At 38.6% G+C, this 26,372-nt stretch overlaps 1 protein-coding gene, 1 long non-coding RNA gene and 1 other non-coding gene across 5 annotated transcripts in view; 2 read left to right on the top strand and 1 right to left on the bottom strand.

The window, feature by feature from the left end:
• Positions 1-2,332: 2,332 nt before the first annotated feature.
• On the top strand, positions 2,333-26,372 carry ELOC (elongin C). Of its 2 annotated transcripts, XM_025870738.2 has the most exons (4): positions 2,333-2,487; positions 14,457-14,510; positions 18,868-19,011; positions 25,947-26,372. In XM_025870738.2, the coding sequence occupies exons 2-4, from the start codon at positions 14,507-14,509 to the stop codon at positions 26,135-26,137; spliced, it is 339 nt and encodes a 112-aa protein (XP_025726523.1). In that variant the 5' UTR covers positions 2,333-2,487; positions 14,457-14,506; the 3' UTR covers positions 26,138-26,372. The 2 variants fall into 2 exon arrangements, with proteins under 2 accessions (XP_025726523.1, XP_073749002.1); XM_073892901.1 differs by lacking the exon at positions 14,457-14,510 and having other exon boundaries at positions 2,334-2,487.
• LOC141372806 (uncharacterized) overlaps positions 25,123-26,372 on the bottom strand; it is a 38,115-nt gene continuing 36,865 nt past the window's right edge. The window contains exon 3 of one of the 2 annotated variants that reach the window (XR_012378236.1): positions 25,123-25,254. This is a non-coding gene — a long non-coding RNA (uncharacterized lncRNA). The remainder of the gene's footprint in view (positions 25,255-26,372) is intronic. The other variant, XR_012378234.1, reaches the window with a different exon arrangement.
• On the top strand, positions 25,699-25,802 carry LOC112823779 (U6 spliceosomal RNA). Its single transcript, XR_003208136.1, has one exon. It is a non-coding gene; the product is annotated as a U6 spliceosomal RNA (small nuclear RNA).

The following is a 26,372-nucleotide window of genomic DNA, read 5'->3' as shown; positions in this document are numbered from 1 at the left end:
GAGCCAAGGGCAAGGTTTCTACAGAGAAGATGAAGAAGCAAAGCAAGGAAATTATTTGGCTATAGTTTAAGCTGTTGCATTATTTGGGAAAATCCACTTGGCCGTTTGTGATTGGTTGTTCTTAGACATTTACAGGAATTGCTTCTGGCTTAGGTTTTGGTTTGCTTCCATACATAGGCTACCAAGGTATTAGAGCCATCTCAGTCTAATGGCTTCCTTGATTGATTTCTTCAATAATACACTGAGAGAATGTGAATTTTAACTTCTGTTAAGCTTAGTTTTTTTCCAACAGATTCTGTAAACAAATGAAAATAATATTTGGTTTACTTCTCAGTGTTTCTAAATAGCTAAAATTAGATCATATTCTGAAAATCCTATGCTATAGAATTACACCGAATTGTTATTTATGCTTAAATAGATTTCCCAATTCTAGTAATATAGACATTTGTTGAAAATAAACTACTTGAATGGGATTTTAGAATGATACTGACTGGGGCACCTGGATGGCTCATTCTAAGTATCCGATTCTTGATTTTGGCTCCGGTCATGATCTCAGGGTCATAAGATTGAGACCCACATCCAGTTCTGTGTGTTGGGTGTGGAGCCTGCTTAAGAGTCTTTCTCTTTCTCTGCCCATCCCCCACCCTCTCTCTTAAAAAAAATTTTTAAAAATGAAAACAAGGTAAATGGGTAAATGTCTAACCTTAAGGAAATACTTAAGTGAATCACAGAACATTTATATGATGTAATTCTATACAGACATTAAAAATGATGCTTGTTGAGATTTTGGTTACAGGTAAGTTAAATTGGAAAGCTAACAGTATACAAAATCATATGCACACAATATGATGATGTAAAAGTGCATAGAGAAATCAAACATCTGCAATCTGTATTTTTTGTAATAGGCATATACTGACTACATAAATAAAATTTTAAAATACAGTAAAATTTTGCACAAAAGAGAAAAGACAGTCCTAGACTAGATCCTACCCCTAAATCTGGCACTAGCTAGACTCAGTATTCTCACGTGGAAAATTCTATCATTCTCTAGGCAACTAATATAGTGATCCTTTTAGAGGCTGATGATGGAACAAGAAAAAGAGGAAGAGAAGGGAAGAAAACAACACTTTCAAAGTATAGGAGGAAAAATATGATTGAAAATGGGCCCACGCCTCCTCTCCTCACCCCATTGTCTCTCCCTGCCAAACTCTATTCTGAGGTACCGTTAAAACCAAAAACTTAAATTTTTTTTTTTTGCAAAGGCTTTGAAGTTAACCCAGAAAAATCTGTCCGTTAAAAGCAATGACTTTTATCTGCCAAATCAACAAAACATGTCTTTCAAGCAAAAGTCATTAATTAGGTCAACAAATTTTGTTTTGCTTGTATCTATTTTCCCTTTGTTGGACATTGTTAACACAACAGCGCCTAGTTGAGCAACTTGAAATGGTGTCTTCGCCCTACATTCCCTTCTTGCCACGGTCCGGTAAACAGAGTGCAAACTTTATTTAGCTGTTTCAGCTTTTCTGGAAGGGTGCCTGAGTTTAACCACAGCAAAGCAAGCAAAAAGGATAGGCCGATCGACGAGCGAGAGAGAGTGCTGGGGCAGAGGGCGTGGAATGTCAAAGATGGTCTCAGAATTCAGTATCCGCGGCAGACGACTGGAAGTTCAGTGAATGATCTCAGAATCAAGGAGAGCTGAGCAACCCGGAGCTGGGAGGGTTTGGTACCGCGGGAGAAAGGCCCCTACCCTGTGGGTGGGGCCGTGGTTAGTTTTCAGTAATCGCTGTCGAGAAGGGAGGAAATGAGGCCAGCCGATTGCGCTAGCGGTTATGATGCTCTTGCAAATTTTCATGAAAAGACAGATGGTGTTTCTTAAAGAGCACGATCTTGTTAGCATAGAAACCGCACTCCCACTTTTCAGTCTTTTCTATGCAGATAATCTCCGACCCCCAGGAGTACCCCTGGACAATCTCCAAAATTACCAAAAATCTTAACATTCAACGTGAGAAACTACAAGTCCCAGGGTGTAGTGCCGCCGTGGAGAAACAGCCGCCAGAGAAACTACAAATCCCAGGATGCAGTGCTGCTTCGGAACCCCGAGCACCTCTTTGAGAATGATGTCCCTGCGGAAATCGGATCAGGGTCGTCGCTGCATGCTGGGAATCAGAAGACCCAGAATTGGATTGGTTGGGATTTGCAAATGACCGCGGCCCCCCGAGGTTGGCCAGTGGTACTGTAGGAGAAGGGAGGGGGGCGCTGCGCACTTCCTGTAGACGGAAGCGGGCGATTGACTGCGTCCTCGCCTCAGCAGGCACTAATCTCCCGCGCATCGTAGAAAGCGTCCGTGACCCGGCGGAAGTGATTCCTCTAACTGCCCCGGAACCCACGGCGGCAGGCAGCTGGGGGTGGGGGGGCGGCCCTGGAGTAGGGGCTGTGGCGGTGCGCGGGGACCCGGTGCGGTGGCTGCGGTGGCTGCAGGGCTGACGAGTGAGTCTCGGGCTGGGGTGGGAACGGAACTGCGGATCCGCGTGGAGGACAAGGAAGACTCGTACTGGGAGCGCACGCAATCCCACTTCCCACCCCTTCCCATTTGGGCGGGGAAGGAACGGAAGCTCTCAACCTCGCCGGGCCTCCTGAGCTCCTGGTTTGGGGGAGGGGAGAAGAGGGCGGCAGGACCTTTCTAGGCGCCTCTTGGTGGCCTCGGAAGAGGGTGAAAGGAGGGGCGGCGGCCAGCAAGTCTGGGCCTTCCCCGGGCTGAGCGCGGGGAGGGTGGAGTTAGGAGCATGGCAGCCCTGTCGCGTTTCCTTTCTGCTTTCCCCGTGTGCACTCAGATACGTCCTTTTCTTGGAGTCGGTCCCCAGTCAGAGGAGTGACTCTCACAGTCACAGTCCTCCTCTTTTTCCAGCTGCAGAACCCCGAAAAGTTTACCTTCTGGGCAACTTGTCGGACGATCTGTGCCCGACTTCATAGTTTGGGACTGTCGTGCATGTGCCTTCCAGTTTTGTCTGAAAGGTATCTAGTACAGTGGCCGTTGAGTTTATCTTACGAAACTAAAATCTCTTTCGTAACATGTAGTTGTAAAGTTCATGTCATTAGTACGGGCATTTCTACTTTGCATTTTACTTTTTCCATGTTTGTGTAGAAAACAATCGAATCCTTTAGTTTGAGTTTTTAAAATCCTTTTCTTCAAACTGCTAAACTTGCTTTTTGATCCCGAAATAGTTGTTTCCTTTTCTGTTTAGTAGACTAAGATAAAATCTCTGATCTCGCTTACATTACATTTGTAATTCATGATGTTGAAACATCACAGTTCACACACATGGATTCATTCATTCTAGAGATACTATGGTAAGGAAACAGCTATGGTCCCTGTCATCTTGGATATTTATTTATTGCCAGTGGTGATTTGGAGCTTATGTTTAATTTTTAAATGACTTATTTTTTCCCTAAGTATGAGATTTAACTAGTAACTACCATTTCAAAAAATATATATATATATATCTTACACATATATGTTTATTTCAACTTGTAGATGCCAGTTTCATTACTTTTATAGTAATTCTGTAATGTAGTTAGGCAATAGTAGTCAAAAGTTATGGTCAGCCCTATATATCAAGTTCTAAAGTAACATTTGAGTGTACCTTATAAAGTGCTTTTTTGGTGTGTTTTTTTTTTTAATATAGATTTTTCAGTATTATAAAATAATCTGGAAACTCTTTGCATTTATACTGGTAAGTGTACATGCATTTTAGCTAACTTGTTATAAATGTTTATTGTTCCATTATTAAATAAGATCAGGAAAAGCCCATTGAGTGATGCCTGAAATTTCAAGCCTTGATGACTAAGAAAACAGTAGTACCATTCACTCAAGAAATATTTATTGAGCATCTGCTATATGCCAGCTACTATACCAGGGCTGCCCTCATGGACCTTGGGGAAAGAGAGAAGATGCAATAAGTATATATATCTATATATATGTATATATATGTGTGTGTGTGTATATATATATATATGAGCAAATATAGTTTCAAGTGGTGATAAATGTGAAGAAATTATGTCAAGATTAGAGTTATGTCAAGAGTCAAATTAGGTGATTAGGGTAGGGGTGTCTAATTTTGATAGGGGAGTGAGCAAGGAAGACCTATGTCTCTGAGGAGTTGATGTTTTGCCTGGAGACCTAAATAATAGGGAAAAGCTTTTAAGATATCACTAACTGCAAATGTAAAGACCTTAAGAGAGGAATGAACTGAACCTGTTATGATACTAAAATAGCCGATATACAGTATAGCTGGAGCATAGTGAAGGAAGAATGATGGGAAATAAAATCAGAGTAGTTAGCAAAGTCTAAGATACAACTTTATAGTTCTTTTTCTGTTTGTAATGAGAGGCCATTAAAGGATTTTGTGCGGGGAAATGATACCTGATTTCTGTTTTTGATGACTAGTTGCTGGGTGGCAAATAGACAAGTTGGAGGAAAGTGAGGAAACTGGTTCCTAAGGAGGCTGTAGTAGTCTAATTGAGAAATGGTAGCTTGAACTAGAGATGTACGGTGGAAGTTTGTGAGGAATGGTATGATTTGGAATATAATTTAAGGTGGAGTCAGGTCTTGCCTTCACCCCTAGGACAGAAAAAAATTTGAGGAATCAACTGTTTTGCCTGTTTTGAGCATCTGGGTGAACAGTAGTACCACTTACTGAAATAAGGAAGACAGGAGGGTATACTCGTTTCTGAGGAATAAATCAGGAGTTTGATAATTATACAGCTCAGAATGTGTGCACGTAGGCAAGTTGGATATCCACAACTATTGCCAGGGGCAGAGTCAAGCTAGGAAGATTATCTGGGGGTCATATTTTATTATTTTTATTTTTATTTTTTAAGATTTTACTTATTCATTTGAGAGAGCACAAGCAGGGGGAGAGGCAGAGGGAGAAGGAGAAGCAGACTCCCCACTGAGCAGGGAGCCCGACATGGGACTCAATCCCAAGACATGGAGATCATGACCTGAGCTCAAGGCAGACGCTTAACCATCTGAGCCACCCAGGTGCCCCGAGGGACATTTTTAATAGGTATTATTTAAACCTGTGGACTGGAGGACATCAAGTGGAGAGTATTTAATGGAGAAGAGGACAGATGACTAGGAACACTCTGGTCTAAAGAGGAGCGGCAAACAGTGATGGAAGCAGAAAAGCCAGGAGGGTGTGGCTTCTGTAATACTAAGGGAAGAAACTGTTTTGGGAAGGCGGGAGTAGTCAGCTGTAAGACCCTGCTAAGAGTTAGATGAGGATTAAAAATTCGCCATGTAAGCAAGTAAAGTAATGGAAATATGGTGAGCCCCTTGAATGGACTAGTGGGCCAGAAGTCTGATCAGAGTGGGTTAAGAAGTGAATGGTAGTGATGATGTTACAGCATTTTGATGTGCTGATGGGAATAATAGCAGGACAAAGTCCTTGGAGAGGTGTGCTTAATTTAAGTGGAAAGGTTGGCCTTGGATAGGAAGGATGGTTTTTATTCAACTTTTGAAACAGGAGGGTGGACAGAGTATATGGTATATAGATACAGGTAGGATGAAGATGGAAAACAAGGCAACTGTTGTGATGTCTTTCTGTTTTCTTGATAAAATAAGTAAAGTTGTCAGGGCAAGGAGGAGGAGAAGGTGTTGGTGGTTTAGGAGAAGCTAGGATTTTTTCAGAGTAGTAAAGCTAGTTTACTAGGAGGATTTCTACAATGCCAAGTGCCTATTTAAAGTGTGTGGTCACAAATTTAAAGTTGAGATCAGTCAAAATGGTGTGTCTTTTCTCCAGCCACATTCATCTCTTTGGTTGAGGCTTGAGCTCACCAGAGAATTGGGTTTGCCCAGGATTGGGATGTGGGTAGGTAGATCAATCAGAGGAGACAGCAGGGAGTTAGGGTATAAGGACTGTGAGATGTGCATGGTGCTAATCCTGATGAACGCTTAACAGTGGAATGAAGCAAGGTCAGAACTTGTTTTATATTTGTTTTTTATGTTTATTTAGCCTATCATTCTAAGCATTCTTTTAAATTATTTTGTAATATGTAGAACCTATAATTAGATACTACATAGTGGGAGTATTTGTTCAAACTTTTTTAAACCAAAACAAAGGCATTTGGAGATCATCGTCTAAGATAGAGGTTAGGTAGTTTACAGGGGTGAGGCAGACAGACTCCGTGGAAAGCACGTAGCACTCTGGAGCCCTGTGTTGTATGAGAGCAACAACTCTGTTTAATAAAGATGGGAAATTGGGAATTACAGGCATTTGTAGAGGAAGGGAGAATTTCAGATGGGTACAATCATGAAATGGTGGCCCTGGAAGGGACTTTTTTTTTTTTTTTTTTTGAAAGATTTTTATTTATTTATTTTGAGAGAGAGAGAATGAGAGAGAGCGCGAGAGGGAAGAGGGTCAGAGGTAGAAGCAGACTCCCTGTCGAGCAGGGAGCCCGATGTGGGACTCGATCCCAGGACTCCAGGATCACAAGCCGAGCCGAAGGCAGTCGCCCAACCAACTGAGCCACCCAGGCGCCCTGGAAGGGACTTTTTTAGACACAATTTAGTCCATTGTATTTGAGAGATAAAGAAACAGGAGTCTTACCACTTTAACCTATCAGGGTCTCAAGATAGAAATTTGGAGAATAGAAATTCAGATGTCCACTTGAAGTGACACTGTTACTTTCCCCACCCCTCTCCTGATTTGGCTCACACTGTTTATTTTGCCTGGATCTCCTTCTCCTTCCAGTTCTGCTTGGTAAAAACACCTCCGTCCGTTGAGACCCAGATCTAAAGCTACTTTCCTTTTGTGGCTGTTCACTTAACAGATTCATAGTTCCAGATTTACTTCTTTAGGACTCCCAAAATCCTACTCCCCATCTATTAGCATCTGCAAACCTAGAGAATTTGGATTAGTTTTATTATCAGCGTAAGTATCTTTTGAAAGGTTAATGAGACAGAAAACCATTTGGGATTGGTAATATCTATACAATGAAAGATACTTAAATTTAAGAAAAATAATAAATTTTTAAAAAATCTTTCCCGAACCTTATTTTTTAATTGAGATATAATTATCATATCGTGGAAAGCTCAGTGTACCATTTAATTTTCCAGAAAGTTGCCTCATGCTTCTTCCTAATCATTCCTCCAGAAGCTGCCACTGATCTATCACCATAAATTCATTTTGCCTGTTGCTAGAATTTCATATAAATTGAATAATACAGTATGTACTTTTTTGTTTTCCCATTCAGTATAATATTTTTGGTATTCACCTATTATTAGTAGATCATTCCTTTTTGTTGTAAATGGTATTCCTCTGTACACGTATATCACAGCTGTGTGTCATCAGGGTAGCTTCTCATTTATTTTGAGTGAACTTCTGTGAACATTTTTTTTTATCTTTTTTTTTTTTTAAGATTTTATTTATTTATTTGACAGGGGGCAGGGTCAGAGGGAGAAGCAGACTCCCCGCTGAGCAGGGAAGCCTGCCATAGGACTTGATCCTGTAACTCCAGGATCATGACCTGACCTGAAGGCAGTCGCTTAACCAACTGAGCCACCCAGGCACCCTGTGAGCTTTTTTGTAAAAGGTTTTTTTGTGGGCAAATTATTTCTTGGATAAATACCTAAGAATCCAGTGTAAGGATTTAGGAAAGTCTTGTTTATTGTTTTGCCACTTGTTTTTTTTTTTTTTTTAAGATTTTATTTATTTATTTAATTGACAGAGAGAGAGAGACAGCGTGAGAGGGAACACAAGTAGGGGTAGTGGGAGAGGGAGAAGCAGGCTTCCTGCTGAGCAGGGAGCCCTATGCAAGGCTCAATCCCAGGACCCTGGGATCATGACGTGAGCCGAAGGCAGTCGCTTAACCAACTGAGCCACCCAGGCGCCCCTGTTTTGCCACTCGTAAATTGGTATGAAACCAGCTATAACTTACCAAAACGTAAATAACCAAGAACATCATTCACAGTGATCTGGAGACCACTTAACATCACTGTAATGATTGTTGTGGTCTGTACCACCCTGTGTAATATTTCTGATTGATCATTTATGGCCAATCTAAAATAGAGTTCTTAAATACCAGAGAGATCTCTTCTAATCAAGATTCCTAAAGCCCCACAATTGATGACAGGCAGAGGGCTTGTTTCTAGAAACCAAGCCCTGCTCATGAAATATAATATAGCTGATTACTGAGTATTATTAGTTGAGTCATTATTCTAGTAGTAAAAACTATATCATTTAGGACAATTAGGCCATGACTAATTGTTAACCATCAGAAATAGATGAGAAATTGAGTTCAGTGCTTTTACTTTAAGTGACCTAATAGACTCCCTTAGTAAAAGCAAAGAACTGTCCTCTTTGACCTACTGTAGACTGCCACTGAGAACAAAACTTGTTCTTCAATTCAGGGATGTTTGTGAACAAGTTTTAACCCTAGGAGATTTGAGGACATTATCAAACAAACATTTTCAGATAACTGAGTTAGTTCTAGGAAACATAAAATTCCAGAAATCATGTATAGGAATACATGCTTCATACACTTGCATTTATAATTAGCAGTTTATGGTAGTTGGTGCAAAGTTGTGAGACTGATTTTTAGTTATCCTAATTTCATAAAATGTGGCTATGTCCTCGAAGTCTTTAAAATAAAAATTGTTTTAAGGATTAGAATTCATATTGACTAAATGTTATTGTGAAAGATGGAATACTGTCTCCTTCTTTAGTCACTCCCTCCCTTCAGTATAGCCCAGAATATTTCCATAAGCTTAAATGTTCTTTCCTAGAAAGAACAGTTTTCATTGTGGTTGTCCGAAAGCTCTAAGTTTATTCAATGCCAACATCATGTGAAAACATGGAAAATAATCAGTCTTGGTCAAAAGCATGGTATTACTGAATAACTTTATTCTCTTAGAAAGCTCAGAATAGTACTATCTATGTCTGTGGCAGATAACACTATTGTATGAAGCTTCACATTGTTAACATTACCACATAATTACCATTGTATTGAATACCTGGGTCACAGAGAGAGAACCTCCTTGCCTTGTGGAAACTTAAAGCTAGTAAGCAAGACAATATATCTAAGAAGACAGACTTGTAAGCATTTGCATCTAATAGTGAAGAAAACTGAATTCCACAGTGGAGGAAAAATGGGGGAGGGGTACCATTTGCTAAAAGTATTAAGACTGCCTACACCAGAATTAAATATAGCATCATTGTTACGTTGAATAGGCCAGAATGAGAATTTTAACACCTCTTGGGAGCCATAAATCCAGTGACACTATAAGCACAATTCTGGGCAGGATAGTTTGAGGTCTTATTATAAATTGGAATTACCTCCTAACTTCTGTCAATTTGTATTACTTTGTTTTCCAAATTAATCATATTTTTTACATAATAGTTAAGAACTAATCACGCTGACCATCATTCCCTTATGAGCTGCTTGGTTCCACTTGTTTTGTTTCGTTTCATTTTGTTTTAAGATTTTATTTATTTGACAGAGAGATAGTGAGAGCAGCAACAGAAGCAGGGGCAGAGGGAGAAGGAGAAGCAGGCTCCCCGCCAAGCAGGGAGTCCGACGTAGGACTCCATCCCAGGACCCCGGGACCGTGACCCGAGCTGAAGGCAGACGTCCAACCGACTGAGCCACCCAGGCGCCCCATTTTGTTTTGTTTTAAAGATTTTATTTATGGAGCGCCTGGGTGGCTCAGTTGGTTAAGGATCTGCCTTCTACTTAGGCCATGATCCCAGGGTCCTGGGATAAAGCCCGGCATCATCAGGCTCTCTGCTAAGCCGGGAGCCTGCTTCTCCCTCTCCCTCTCCCTTTCCCTTCTCCCTCTTCCTCTCCTTCTCCCTCTCCCTCATCCCTGCCGCTCAGCCTGCTGGTGCTGTGTCCCCCTCTCTCTTTGTCAAATAAATCTTTAAAGATTAAAAAGGAATTCATAATGGTCTTTTAAAAGAAAAGATTTTATTTAGAGAGAGGGTCCGCTTACAAGTGCGAGTGGGGGTAGGGGGCATGGGGGAGAGAGAATCCCAAGCACAGAGCCCAATGCAGGGCTCGATACCAAGATCATACCCAACTGACTGAGCCACCCAGGTGCCCCCCCTTTTTAATATTTATTTATATAAGTTATCTCTACACCAAACGTGGGGCTCAAACTCAAAACCCAAAGATCAAGAGTCACATGACTTTCCAACTGAGCCAGCCAGGCGCCTCAAACTTAGGGGGGCACCTGGGTGGCTCAGGTCCTAGGAGTGATTCCCGCTTCAGGCTCCCTGCTCAGCGGGGAGCCTGCCTCTCCCTTTGCCTGCTGCTCCCCTGCTTGTGCGCTCACTCGCTCGCTCTGACAAATTAATAAAATCTTTTTAAAAAATCAAATTTAGGGATACCTGGGCAGCTCAGACAGTTAAGCGTCTGCCTTTGGCTCAGGTCATGAACTTGAGGTCCTGGGATTGAGCCCAGCTGTGGGGCTCCCTGCTCAGCAGGGAGTCTGCTTCTCCCTTTTTCTCTGCCACTCCCCCTCACTTGTGCTCACTCACTTGCTTTCTCTCTCAAATAAAATCTTTAAAAATAAATAAAAATCTAATTTAAATCATAGTTTTCTTTAAAAAAGTAGTTTTCTAGTTATTTACACTTTTGAACCTGTATTTTGGTGCATTTTATTTATTCTGCCGAAAACATGATTAATAGGCAAGAAACCACTTATTGTACATAAATGGCACCAAACTATACCTATCATTCTAATCTGCTTTTTAAAAAAATAGCAGTTTATCTTGGTGGTATTCCCAAGTTGTTACACACATAGATGTAACTTTTTCCTTTTCACTGTCCATAATAAATATTAATAATTATAGATACACTATTTCTATTTAGCTCATTCCCTACTTGATGAACTTTTTTAGGGTATTTTCAGTTTTTCATTTGTATACTCTTATAGTCCATATCCTACTTGCCTTTGCACACAAAGCTAGTGTGTCTCTAAAGTAGATATCCAGAATTGCTAGCCTTCTGATGATTCTGCTGCTGCCTTCCAAAAACTGTTGTGCTATTTATTTAGTATTACCCTTTTTCCCTCTCCTGCAACACTGGATTCTTAGCACATTTTAATGTTTTTAGTTTGCATGTTCTGTGATTACTGTTGGGATCAAGCATTTTTGTACAGGTCTATGAGTTATTTGCATTTTTTTCTACTTTTTACAGAGCTCAGTGGATGTTTTATATTTGGTTCTTTAATCCATAGCATACTTTTGTGAGTGATGTCAGGTAGACATCTAACCTTATTACTTTTTTGAAGTAAATAGCCAACGTAAAAAGACAGAAAGATAAAAAGAATAGATTTGCAGCTGTTGCCATCATCTACTTAATAACCCAAGCAAATCAATTGAAAACTATTAGTACTATTAAGAGAGTTCTGCAGAGATGATGGGAATCAAAGTCAACTTTTAATGGATTTCAGAGCTTTTCTTTAAAACACCAGCAATAATCTTGCAGAGAGTATAATAGGAAAACAGACGGCATTCATAATAAAAACTATAAAGTACCTAAAAGTCCACCTAACAGGAAATGTGTAATGATAAAATGGAACTTGCCTATTTAGCAAACATGCTTATCACACTATTATAATGAAAATAGTGGATATATTGCTCAGGTATAAACAGATTAGTGAGACAGAATATAGTCTACAAATTCCTGTAATAATATAGTAAATGATAATGGTAGCATTTCAAATCCAAAGAATGAGCTGTTCAAAATCTTTTTAGTGTTCAGTGATACTAGATTCAAAACTGATTTCAGTGTAGGTGCTAGGCTCACCTAGAATTTCTGTTTGTTACTAAAAAATAAAAAACTATAAAAGAGTAATGTTCATATATAACACCATAAAAGCATAATAACATCTGAGGACTTTTTGTTCATACTGTATCTTCTGCCTAGAACTATTTTCAACCTACTGCTCAACCACTGCTTTTACCTACCTAATTCATAATTTCAGACCTCAGCTCAGTTATGGAATAGATATTCAAATGTTTACACTCAGATTTTTCTAACCCCAAACTTAGACTTCTGTAGGTAAGTTGTGGGTTACATCCACATTTAATCATATTTTAAATATTTTGAACTTCTACATAAGAATTAGGATTTACTTTTAACTGTTAATGTTAATTTACTGTTTTCTTGTTGGTGATGCGGAGTCCCTCCCCCACCTTTGTTGTATAAATGGTGAGATTGATTTACTTTATTAGGAAATCTATAGAGAAGCTGTTGCTACCCAAAGGGCTTCTAAGATGTGACTTTGCATGGTTGCTTAGCTACTGCTAGTTAAATAAACATCCTAGGGGCGCCTGGGTGTCTCAGTCATTAAGCATCTGCCTTCTGCTCAGGTCATGGTCCCAGGGTCCTGGGATCAAGCCCCGCATCAGGCTCCCTGCTCCACGGGAAGCCTGCTACTCCCTCTCCCCCTCCCCCTGCTTGTGTTCCCTCTCTCACTGTGTCTCTCTCTATCAAATAAATAAAATCTTTTTAAAAAATTAAAAAAAATAAACATCCTAGATGTTTTGCTCTGAAGATTTTCTGGATAGAAAGTTGGCACTCAAAGTTCTTTTTCTAGCTTTTCTAGCATTTTTTTCCTTTTTCGTTTTTTTTAGAAGAATGATTACAAAGCAGTGAACAGAACAAAATAATGACCAATGAATTTTTGTCTACTGTTATTATCATAAAGTGACACCGTACTGTTTAAATTTTAGATAAGTATCTAAGGATTTATATCAGCAGCTCTTAGCCGTAGTAGAAAAGTTTTAATGGGAGCCAGAATTGTTTACCATGGTAGTATGGAATAATGGAAAGGGGTGTTTGCTCTAAAGCAAACCTACCTAGCTTTAAATCCTCATGCTGCCACTTAAGCTGTAGAAGCTTTAAGCAGGTAGCAACCTCTTAGCGTTTCTTCACCTCTAAAATGGGATAGTAATTCCCTTGTGAAAGTGTTGTTTTAAAATAATGTATGTAAGTCATGTAGTTCAATGTTTACCACTTATTAGCCCCTCAAATTGTTGGTAATGATGTGACATTGCCCCTGTTGCCCTTACCTCATATTAGATATGGTACTTTAAATATTTCCCTCCATGCTTTCTATTCTAGGCAAATAGATAGATTTGATTCCTGCTCTCACTCTGACATTACCTGGAACAAATTCAACCTCTCTATATATCAGTGATGCCATACCGTTTTTAAGATGAGGGATTACGTAGGTTATCTCCAAGTTTCTTTCCTGCTCTAAAATGTTATGGTCCATTTTCTTCGCCCTTCCCTTAAAGCTAGAATAAAATACTGGCTAGGAATTTCTTAGAGAACAGGATGTTTTCCTGGGTTTTTTTTTTTTTTTTTTTTAAGATTTTATTCATTTGACAGAGACAGCAAGAGAGAGACAGCGAGAGAGGGAACACAAGCAAGGGGAGTGTGAGAGGGGAAGCAGGCTTCCCGCTGAGCAGGGAGCCCGATGCAGGGTGGGGCTCAATCCCAGGACCCTGGGATCATGACATGAGCCAAAGGCAGCCGCTTTAATGACTGAGCCACCCAGGCGCCCCAGATGTTTTCCTGTTAATAACATAACTATATCGGTATAAATCCTCCTTGAAGAAATGGTACGATAATTAAAATTACTCAACATGAGCCCTTTCCTTTAGCATTCATCTTATTTTGTAAAATTTAAGATTTCTCGGGGTACCTGGGTGGTTCATTAGGTTAAGCATCTGCCTTCGGCTCAGGTCATGATCTCAGGGTCCTGGTATCAAGCCCCGCATCAGGCTCCCTGCTTGGTGGAGATTCTCTTACTACTTCTCCCTCTGATCCTCCTCCCTGCTCATGCTCTCTCTCTGTGTCAAATAAGTAAAATCTTTAAAAAAAATTAAAGATTTCTCACAATATTGAAGTTTTTCTACCACTTCACTGTTAAATTTCAGAACTTTGGTAGCCTTTTGCAGCAAGGATGGCACAGTAAAATATATTATAAATAGGACACTTACAGAAGACGAGGGCAAGCCCTTTTATGAAGGCTACTTCATGTCCTTGGATTTATCATATTGTCATTCATTCAGCAAATATGTGCTTTAGTATCCACTAGTATCTAGTAGATACAAGTATACAAAGAGATGATTAAGGCCAACAATCTCCTTCAAGTTTAATTCAACTCCTAAGGAACAACATCTGTATTTTTAAACTACTCTCAAAATAGTTACCTTAAAGGGGGGAAGAAACCAAATCTGTATTTAGACTACTATTCTGAAGGTGATCATCTTTTCTCAGATGTTCAGAAACTTGATACTGTTCCATATTATGGTGGCAGGGAAACTCTTGCATAGCAGAGAGAAAGTCCTTAAATTTGTAATACCAAGGACATTAAATAGTAATGGGTGAAAACATATTATTCCAGCATTAATCTTAAAATAGCATTGTTATATTTTCAGGAAACTACTAAAGTTCCTGTGGAAGTAAAGTAGAATTTCATAAGAACATAATGGGTAAGTTATTTAAAAGTAATTTTATATTTCAACTAGTAGAAGCTGGTTTTTCTTATCAAAGATAGGCCTTTGACATTGGTGAATGCAAATAAAAAAGTGATCAGAGTAGATTAAAATCAGTTGTTTAAATCCACAGCATCAGTTTATTACTAAGGCACACCTCAGAGATATTGTGGGTTTGGTTCCAGACCACAGCAATAAAGCAAGTCAAATGAATTTTTTGGTTTCCTCATGCTTATAAAAGTTGTGTTTATACTGTACTGTAGTCTGTTAAGTATATATGATATGATACCTTAACTTAAAAATACTTTATTGCTAAAAAATCCTAATCATCTGAGCTTTTGGTGAGTCATCAGTGATCACAGATCACCATAACAAAAACAATAATAATGAAAAAGTTTGAAATATTACGAGAATTACAAAAATGTGACACAGACACACACAAAGTGAGCAAATGCTGTTGAAAAATGGCACCAACAGACTTGCTCAATGCAGGGTTGCCACATACCTTCAATTTGTAAAAACTGCAAAGCACAGTAAAACAAGGTATGCCTGTATGTATTTTTGAAAGGTAGGTAAGTAATGTTTTTGTGCCAAATATAATTTGTGATTGCTAGTAGGTAAGAGCAACTGAAGAAATTAGAAACTTTCCCAAAAAACATATAAAGTGCTTTAATTTGCAAAAAAAATGCAAGAATTATAAATTTAATTGATAATTGTTTTTATTTTCTAAGAGATTGGCAAAACCTGCTAAATATTTATATGCTTGAGTAGTCTGTAATTTACAAGTTACTTGCATCCTTATGAGTCCCCCAGCTTTTTATTATGAAAAATTGCAAGAATGATACACTATGTAGCCTTCAGTGATTGTTAATGTTTTGCCACATTTGCTTTCCTTGTGTTTATTGGTGTATGGGTATTGTTTATATACCCATACACACACACATGGGTATTTTTCTGTACCATTTATTTAGTTGTACAGTATCACCTCACATCTAAATACTGGAGAAGGCATCTCCTAACTTGGTCCATATTCAGAATTTCCCGGTTGTTTCAGTAGTGTTCTTTATAGCAGGTATGTTATAGACATACCTTGTTTTGTTGTGCTTCATATTGTACTTCACAGATACTGCGGTTTTTTTTTTTTTTACAAATTGAAGGTTTGTGGCCACCCTGTGTGGACCAAGTCTCTTGGTGCCATTTTTCCAACTGCAGTTGCTCATTTCATGTCTCTCACATCTTGGTAATTCTCACAATATTTCACTTTTCCATTATTATTATTATTATATTTGTTACGGTATCAGTGATCTTTGATGTTACTATTATAATTGTTGTGAGATGCCATGAACCATGCCCACATAAGACAGAGAACTTAATCAATACATGTTGTGTGTGTTCTGACTGCCGCACCGACCAGCTCTTCCCTCATCTCTCTCTCTCTCCTCAGACCTCCCTATTCCCTGAGACACAAAAATTGAAATTAGGCTAATTAATAACCCTACAATGACCTCCAAGTATTCAAGTGAAAGGAAGAATTGTACCTCTCTCACTTTCAATCAACAGCAAGAGATGATTAAGCTTAGTGAGGAAAGCATGTCAAAAGCTGAGACAGGCCAAAAGCTATGCCTCTTGTGCCAAACAGTTGGCCAAGATGTGAATGCAAAAGAAAAGTTCTTCGAGGAAATTAAAAGCGCTACTCCAGTGAACACATGAATAATAAAAAAGTGAAACAGACTTATCGCTGATGGAGAAAGTCTGAGTGGTCTGGATAGAAGATCAAACCATCATCCGTAACAGTCCCTTAAACCAAAGCCTAATCCAGAGCGAGGCCCTGACTCTTCAATTCTGTGAAGGCTGAGAGAGGTGAGGAAGCTGTAAAAGAAAAGTCTGAAGCTGGCAGAAGCTGGCTCATGAGGTTAAAGGTAAAGCAGCAAGTCCTGATGTAGAATCTACATCAAGTTACCCAGACCCAGCTAAGGTAATTAATGAGGGTGGCTATACTAAACAGATCTTCAGTGGAGATGGAACACCTCGTATTGGAAAAAGATGCCATCTAGGACTTTGATAGCTAGAGAGGAGAAAAAAGCGCCTAGCTTCAAAGGACAGGCTAACTCTTGTCAGGAACTAATGCAGCTGGTGATTTTCAATAGAAGCCAGTACTCACTGAACATTGCAAAAATCCTAGAGCCTTTCAGAATTACGCTAAATCTACTCTGCCTGTGCTTTATAAATGGAACAAAGCCTGGATGACAGCACATCTATTTGCAACATGGTTTACTGAATATTTTAAGCCTACTCTTGTTACTTTAGAAGTACATCTCGTAAGGTACATCTGCCGTAGATAGTGATTCTTCTGATGCATCTGGAGTAAACTGAAAACCTGGAATTCACCATTCTAGATGCCATTAAGAATACATGTGATTTGTGGGAAGAGGTCAAAATGTCAACATTAACAGCGGTGTGGAAGAAGTTGATTCCAGCCCTCATGGCTGACTTTGAGAGGTTCAGGACTTCAGTGGAGGAAGTAAAGGTGGATGTGGTAGAAATAGCAACAATTAGAATTAGGAGTGGAGCCTGAAGATGTGACTGAATTGCTACGATTTCATGATAAAACTTGAATAGATGAGGAGTTGAATCTTATGGATGAGCAACAAAAGTGGTTTCTTGAGATGGAATCCACTCCTGATAAAGATGCTGTGATGATTGTTGAAATGACAACAAAGGAATTAGAATATTATGTAAATTTAGTTGATAAAGCAGTAGCAGGGATTGAGAGGAGTGACTCTAGTTTTGAAAGAAGTTCTGCTGTGGATCAGATGCTGATCAGCTCTGATCAGCATCACATGCTACAGAGAAATCATTCCTAAAAGGAAGAGTCAGTCGATACAGCAAACTTCACTGTTGTCTTATTTTAAGAAAATGCCACAGCCACCTCATTCTTCAGCAACCACAACCCTGATCAGTCAGTGACCATCAGCATCAAGGCAAGACCCTCCACTGGCAAAAAGATTACTACTCACTGAAAACTCAGACAGTGGTTAGCATTTTTTAGCAATAAAGTATTTTTAATTAAGGTATAAACATTTTTATTTTAGACATAATGATACTGCACACTTAAACTATAATATGCTGCAAACATAACTTTTATATTCACTGGGAAACCAGAAAATGGATTTGACTCACTTTTGCATTATTTGCTTTATTGTGGTGGTCTAGAACTGAACCCACAGTATCTCCAAGGTATCCCTGTGTTTTATATCCAGGATCCAATCAAGGATCACTTACTGCATTAATTTGTCTCTTCAGTCTCCTTTAAATAGTGCCCTACTTTTGGGGGCATGAGGAGTGAAGAAGTCTTTCATGACACTTTAAAATTTAGGTTTATCTGAGTGTTTACTCCTAATTAGATTCAGATTAGACATTTTGGGCAGCAATAGTACATAAATGATTTTTATATTTATTAATCTTATTTGAGGGATTTTTAAATTATTAACAAATGAATAAATCAGTGGATATTTGCAGCTTGAATACTTCAGCTTTATCCTCTGTACTCCTTTTTGTAGGGCTTCCTATGTTTTTAGAATAAGCCTTAAGACACTTTCTTTCAGATATTGATAACCATAAAAATTAAAGTTTTGTCAGTACAACACTGTGAAAGTTATAGGTGCTAGAAAGCTCTTAAAGGGATATACAAAAAATATATACTCCCGAGTAGGTTACACTGAGCTAGCTAGTGTCGCTGAAGCCAGCACGGTGGCAATGAGGGGGCTAGAAGTAGAGTCACAGCTACACTGGCTCCTTACCTCTGCTTTGAATTTCAAAGACTGTTTGTATTCATCCCTTCAGTCATGTAATAATTTAAACTCAGCAATAAAATGTTTTGATCATTATTTTTATGGATCAAGAGTAAAGATACTGAGTAAAAAGGAGCCCTAACTTTTAGAATTAGGAGCTCGTCAGAGAAGTTGAAATCATACGACATACATTCTTTCATAAATGGACACAATGCATTTTATGTTAAAATTGAGTATTTCCAATGATTTAAAGTTTTACTATTTGATAATTTTGTATGAGCTTTCGAATTTGAATGCGTTGCTGTGTTCACAAAAAAAAATTGTTAATACTTCCTTGAAAAATACTGGTAAATTGTCATCTAAAGTAACATCCTTGAGTGTATTCTGACATTGGAAAATGTTTAGAGAATAATAAAACAAGGAGTTAAAAAACCTTAAGATCTTGGTAGATGTTACCATACAGAAATGTTTCTGTTCTGAGTTACTCAAATATTAACCTTGGTAAACCTGCTTATTTTTAATTTTGTGATTCAAAAATCATTTTACTACTTACTGTACTTTAGATGGAGAAGAGAAAACCTATGGTGGCTGTGAAGGCCCTGATGCCATGTATGTCAAATTGATATCTTCGGATGGTCATGAATTTATTGTAAAAAGAGAACATGCACTAACATCTGGAACAATAAAAGCCATGTTGAGTGGCCCAGGTAGGTACATGTCTTTATTTTCTGTTAATAACTCTTCACTTTTAGTGTGTTTTTACTTGAATTAAGTGACTCATAACATTAAATGAGACAGTAACTGTTCTAACATTATTGCATGGTTATGTTGCATTGGAAAAATTGATTTCTGCTAGTTCCTGTTTTCAGTTATTTACCCTAATAGGAAGGGTCTTTTCCCTACATTAGTTACCACCATGGTTAATTTCTTCACTACAGAAGGACTCTGATGGTGATTTGTGCTCCTAATTACATATAAAGTTGATTTTTAGAAGTTACCACTTTCCAAACATCTATATTTTTTCTTTTAAGATTTTATTTATTTATTTGACAGGGAGAGACACAGTGAGAGAGGGAACACAAGCAGGGGGAGTGGGAGAGGGAGAAGCAGGCTTCCTGTGGAGCAGGGTGCCTGATTTGGGGCTCGATCCCAGGACCCTGGGATCATGACCTGAGCTGAAGGCAGATGCTTAACGACTGAGCCACCCAGGCACCCCTCCCAGACATCTATTCTTAACTCTTTCTTTCTTTTTTTTTCCTTTGAGATAATTTTTTTTTTTAACCTCAAGGAAATTTTTTTTTTGAGGATTGGAATTTTCTAGAGCATACAATAATACCAATTTTAACCTTTGGAGGAAACACCAAACTACATAGTAACTGCACCATCTTACATTCCTACCACCATTGTATGAGTATTCTAGTTTCTCCACATTTTCACTGACATTTCTGTTCCCATTTTTTTGATTCTAGCCACCCTAATGGGTGTGAAGTGGTTTCTCATTGTATTTTGTTTCAAGATTTATTTATTTTAAGAGAGAGGGAGAGAGTACAAGCAGGGAAAGGTACAAAGGTACAGAGGGAGACGAGAATCTCAAGCAGAGTCCCCGCTGAGCATGGAGCCCAGTGCGGGACTCAATCTCAAGACCCTGAGATCAGGATCTGAGCAGAAACCAAGAGTCAGACGCCTAACTGACTGAACTACTCAGGCACTTTCCATTGTATTTTGGATTAGCATTTCCCTAAGGACTGATGCTAAACATCACTTCTCATGTTTGCTATACATTTATATATCATCTTTGGAGAAATGTCTATTCAAATCTGTTGCATATTTTTCAATTCAGTTGTGTGTCTTTTTGTTACTGAGTTGTAAGAGTTCTTCTAAATTCTGGACACTAACCCCTTATCAGACATACCATTTGCAAATATTTTCTTATAACAGTTCTATGATTTTATTTATTAATTTTTAAAGATTTTACCTATTTATTTGACAGAGTGAGCACAAGCAGGGGGAACAGCAGAGGGAGAGGGAGAAGCAGGCTCCCTGCTGAGCAGGGAACCCAATGCAGGGCTCGATCCCAGGACCCTGGGACCATGCATGACCTGAGCCGAAGGCAGCCGCTTAACTGACTGAGCCACCCACGCATCCCCAATTTTATGGTTTTAGCTTTTACATTTAGGTCTTTGATTTTAAGTTAATTTTTGTATATGGTGTGAGGTCATGATTCAGCCTCATTCTTTCTAATGTGGGCTTTCCAGTGCCATTTGTTAAAGAGACCATTCTTTCCCCCATTTAATGGTCTTGGCACCTTGTTGAAAATAAGTTAACCATAGCTATGTGGGTTTATTTATGGGTTCTCAACTCTCTTCCATTGAGAGTCCTTTTTTTTTTTTAATTTTTTCTTTTAAGTAATCTCTACACCCAGTGTGAGGCTTGAACTCAAAACCCTGACATCAAGAGTTGTATGCTCTACCCACTGAGCCAACCAGGTGCCCCATTCCATTGATCTATTCTTATGCTAATACCACAATATTTTAATTACTCTAGCTTTGTAGTAAGCTGTGAAATGGGGAATTGTGAGGCCTCCACTTTTTCAAGATTGTGGCTATTTGAGGTCCCTTGCTTGTTTTGGGGTTTTTTTAGTTTTGATTTAAATTCCAGTTAGTTAATATACAGCATGTTAGTTTCAGGTGTACAATATAGTGATTCAGCACTTCAATGCAACACCCAGTGTTCATTACAAGTGTATTCCTTAGTTCCCATCACCTATTTAATCCATCCCCCCACCTACCTCCCTTCTAGTAACCATCAGTTTGTTCTTTGTAGTTAAGAATCTGTTTCTTGCTTTGCCTCTCTACTTTTCTCCCCCCTTTGCTCATTTGTCTTCTTTCTTAAATTCCACACATGAGTGAAACTGTATGGTATTTTCTCTCTCTGACTGACTTATTTTGCTTAGCATAGTATTCTAGCTTCATCCATGTTGTTGCAAATGGCAGGATTTAATTCTTTTTTATGGCCGAGTAATAGTCCAGTGTGTGTGTATGCATGTGTGTGTGTATACACACCACATACCACATCTTTATCCATTCATCAATTGATGGATACTTGGGCTATTTCCATAGTTTGGCTATGGTAGATAATGCTGCTATAAATACCGGGGTGCATGTATCCCTTTGAATTAGTATTTTTGTATTCTTTGGGTAAAAACATAGTAGTGCAATTGCTGGATCATAAGGTAGTTCTATTTTTAACTTTTTGAGGAAACTTCATACTGTTTTTCAGAGTGGCTGCACCAGTTTGCATTCCCACCAACAGTGCAGGAGGATTCCCCTTTCTCCACATCCTTGCGAACACCTGTTGTTTCTTGTGTTGTTGACTTTAGCCATTCTTTCTTTTTTTTTTTAAGATTTCATTTATTTATTAGAGAGCACAAGTAGGCAGAGGGAGAGAGAGAAGCACGATCCCCGCTGAGCAGGGAGCCCGATGTGGGACTCAATCCCAGGACCTGGGATCATGACCTGAGCCGAAGGCAGATGCTTAACTAAGCCACCCAGGCGCCCCCAACTTCAGCCATTCTGACAGATGTGAGATGATGCCTCATTGTAGTTTTGATTTGCATATCCCTTATGATGAGGGATGTTGAGTATCTTTTCATGTGTTTGTTGGCCATCTGTATGTCTTCTTTGGGAAAATGTCTATTCATGTCTTCTGCCCATTTTTTTTTTTTTTTAATGTTGCTAGAGATAGCTTTTTTTTTTTTTTTAAAGATTTTATTTATTTATTTGAGAGAGAGAATGAGAGACAGAGAGCATGAGAGGGAGGAGGGTCAGAGGGAGAAGCAGACTCCCCGCCGAGCAGGGAGCCCGATGCGGGACTCGATCCCGGGACTCCAGGATCATGACCTGAGCCGAAGGCAGTTGCTCAACCAACTGAGCCACCCAGGCGCCCCTCTTCTGCCCATTTTTTAATCAGATTATTCAGTTTTTTGGGTGTTGAGTTTTATAAGTTCTTTATATATTTTGGATACTCACCGTTTATCAGGTATGTCATTTACAAATATCTTCTCCTATTCCATAGGTTGCCTTTTAGTTTTGTTGATTGTTTCTATTTGAGGTCATTTGTAATTCCTTTTCTATATTTTTTACTATGGAGATTTTAAAACAGATGTAAAAATAGGATAGTATGATACACTTCCATGTACCCATCAACCAGCTTCAGTTTTATCAATGTTTTGCCAATCTTATTTCATCTGTTACCATTTTTTTATGAGTATTTCAAGGAAATAAGTCCCTGCTAATGTCATTTGACTTGCAAAATCTATGATAGTTCCCCTGCATGGTCCCTTATTTTTCAGATCATGAATTTTTTGGAGAAACACGGTTATTTGTAAAATGTGCACATCTAGATTAGACTTCATGTTTCATCTTGTAAGCTTATAATTAGAACTCTAGAGTCTTGATTAGAATCCAGTTCATTTTTCTAGGTAAGAATACTTTATAGGTAGTACTACTGTGTCCCTGTTGTCTCAATCTTCTAGCAATGTCGAGATTGATTAGTGGGTTCCAGGATCAGCAAGCTGATTCATTCATCTATGAACAGTTCTGCAGTCAGATTTTCATATAATGCTTGTAGCATTCATTGTAATTATTGCTGAAATTTACTTCATTTGGAATTACAAAACAGTGATTTTCTAATTCTTATATCTTCTGCATTTATTAGTTAGAATTCTCCTATAAAGAACTATTTGGTTATCCTGAAATATACTCTTTATAGCAAAGAAAAGATAAATGCTTGATTTTTTTTTTTCCCTTTACATATATTTCAGTGTAATGAAATGATTCTTCAGGGCGCCTGGGTGGCTCAGTTGGTTAAGCGACTGCCTTCGGCTCAGGTCATGATCCTGGAGTCCCGGGATCGAGTCCCACATCAGGCTCCCTGCTCGGCGGGGAGTCTGCTTCTCCCTCTGACCCCCTTCCCCCTCGTGCTTTCTGTCTCTCATTCTCTCTCTCTCTGAAATAAATAAAATCTTTAAAAAAAAAAAAAAAAATGATTCTTCAGCATCCTCCAGTAGCAAAGAGTATTTTGTTTTTTGTTTTGGTTTTTTTGGGTATCATTTTCAACTTGTGACTTTTTACTATTTTAATTTTTTAAATCTAGTGCAGTCCTCCTCATGGTGCTCAGATTGCCCCCATTTGCTCCATTTTTATGCCAGAAGAAACCACATCGGGTTGGCTCCTATGTCCTTTTGACATGGCTCTGGTAGTCTTGGATAGCTATACTACTTTCTATAATAAGATTTCTCAGGCTTATTTGATACATTATTCTCTAATCTTGGAAACACATTTTTCCAAAGAGCTGTTTCTTGTAGTGGAAAATGGTACTTAGGCGCCCCAGTCTGGTTGTTAGCAGTACTCATTGCTTATGGGTTGAATTACTTTTGGACTTTTCTACTGGGTAGAGCTAGGATGTACTTTAGAAAAACAAGGTCATGGGTGTCAACAAATTTTAATTAATAATAAAATTAAAGATGTTTGTTTTTTGTAAGCTTGACCTCCTTTAGTTTATCTGCAGCCCAAAACTAATGTTTGCATAAAAAGGAATGAAGTACTGATACATGCAACCTTCAAAATATGATGCTAAGTGAAAGGAGCCAGACACAAAAGGTCGCATGTGGTATGATTCCATTTGTATAAAATATCCAGAATAGATAAATCCATAGAGACAGAAAGATTGGTGTTTGGCAGAGGCTGGGGGGGTGGGAAAACTGTTTAAAGGGTATGGGGTTTTATTTTGGGATGATGAGAATGTTTTGGAACTAGATAGCAGTGGTGGTTGCACAACACATTGAATGTACACTGAATTGTATACACTGAAATGGTTAATTCTATATTATATGAATTTCACCTCAAAAAACCCCAATGTTTGTCTAATATCAAAAGCTTACTGGGCACCCCCGGGTGGCTTAGTGGTTAAGCATCTGCCTTCAGTTTAGGTCATGATCTCAGGATCCTGGGATCGAGCCTCACATCAGGTTCTCTGCTCAGCAGCAAGTCTGCTTCTCCCTCTCCCTCTGAGATCTCTCTCACCTCAAATAAATAAATAAAATCTTTTAAAAGAAAAAAGGTTACTAAGCGTCTATTGGTAATATTTCATGCATATGTTCAAGAAAGAAAGTTTTAGTCATTGACAAACCAAACTTGACCTCATTGCTATGAATTCTTCATTCAGTCCTGCTCTCCTTTCTTCTCACCCCACCCCCAACTAATAGTTATTAGAAAACTTTTTAAAAACTACATTCTCAGAAAGCACATTTTTCTACCTTTTATATTCAGTACACAGTGCTAATGCTACACTGCTAAGAAACTATTTTATCCCCCTCTAGTAAATGCTAAATGCTGTAAACTCTATATAGCTAAAGAAATTTTGAGAGATCATTAAAAAGTTTATACAGTGTTAACTAAAACAGGGGCGCCTGGGTGGCTCAGTTGTTAAGCGTCTGCCTTCAGTTCAGGTCATGTTCCCAGGGTCCTGGGATCCAGCCCCGCATCAGGCTCCCTGCTCCGCGGGAAACCTGCTTCTCCCTCTCCCACTCCCCCTGCTTGTGTTCCCTCTCTCGCTGTCTCTGTCAAATAAATAAAATCTTTAAAAAAAAAAAAAGTGTTAATAAAACAAAGGGAAATAGCTTATGAGGAGCTCTCCTTAACATAATCATAATTTTGAAAACTAAAGCGGGAAACAATGGGTTTGCTTTCTTGAGAAAATGTTTTTAAATAGCATTACATTTATTATTTATTTTTACATGGCAACTCATTATAGCACAGGGCTCGTGACGATCCACAAAGACTTGATCCTTAAACTGTATTTTCTAAAAGATTTGTCTTTTTTTGTATCCTATTCACCCTTCCTTAATCATGCCACCATGATTCTTAGGAAAAGGTGAAGTGTCCAAAGTCCTGGAAGAAAATTAGAATTTTAAAATACAATCTTGATTAATCTCAGTTGCGATCTTAATAAAGATTTTTTTATATTTATACTCAGAAATCAGAATTACGTTATTTCGTTTGATGCTAGTTGGGTTCATTCTTTTCACGTTGTTATTAGTTTGCTAGGGCTGCTGTAACAAAGTACCATGGACTGAGTGATTTAAACCATAAAAGTTTACTTTCTCATAATTCTGAAGGGTAGGAATTTGAAATCAAGGTATTGGTAGGGTTTCTTCTGAGACCTCTCTCCTTGCCTTGATGGCTGTCTTCTCCCTGTGTTCTTCACATTGTATTCCCTCTGTGTGGCTATAGCTTAACCTCCTGTTGTTATAAGGATACCAGTCATATTAGATTAGGGTCCACTCTAATAATCCTGTTTTGTCTTAATTACCTCTTCAAAGACCCCATCCATGGGTCATTTTAGCAGCACCTATACTAAAACTGGAATGATACAGAGAAGAGTAGCATCGCCCCTGTGCAAGGATGATACACAAATTTGAGAAGCATTCCATGTTTTAAAAATGTTTCCTGAACAGAAAAAAAAGAGGGGGGAAAAAGATCCTATCTCCAAATATGGTCACTTTTGGAAGTACTGAGAGTTAGGACTTCCCAACGTAAGAATTCATTCAGCCTATAACAAACCTACTCCTTTTCTTTTACAGGTCAGTTTGCTGAGAACGAAACTAATGAAGTCAATTTTAGAGAGATTCCTTCACATGTGCTATCAAAAGTATGCATGTATTTTACCTACAAGGTTCGCTACACTAACAGCTCCACAGAGATTCCTGAATTCCCAATTGCACCTGAAATTGCACTGGAACTGCTGATGGCTGCGAACTTCCTAGATTGTTAAATAAAATAAATTATAATAAACTGTTAACTTTTTTCAGTATTTAATACCTGTAGTTCAGTTAGTAATTTTTTCATATATAGCATGTTGCCTGTGTGCAGTTGAACTTTAAAGTTCATTGCAAAGCAGATTATCTTCTGTTCTTTTGCATAGCAATCAGAGTTGAAATTTGTTTGCTACATCAACAAATTAAGGACATTTTCACAAATTGAGAAATAAACAAATATGCCAATTCGTA

This window comes from Callorhinus ursinus, unplaced genomic scaffold, assembly GCF_003265705.2.
Source record: "Callorhinus ursinus isolate GAN/ISIS: 27379988/994484 unplaced genomic scaffold, GSC_fseal_2.0 scaffold5, whole genome shotgun sequence".
NCBI classification, from domain to species: Eukaryota; Metazoa; Chordata; class Mammalia; order Carnivora; family Otariidae; genus Callorhinus; species Callorhinus ursinus.
The sequence above is the reverse complement of the archived record's forward strand: the minus strand, read 5'-3'. Positions and strand labels throughout refer to the sequence as shown.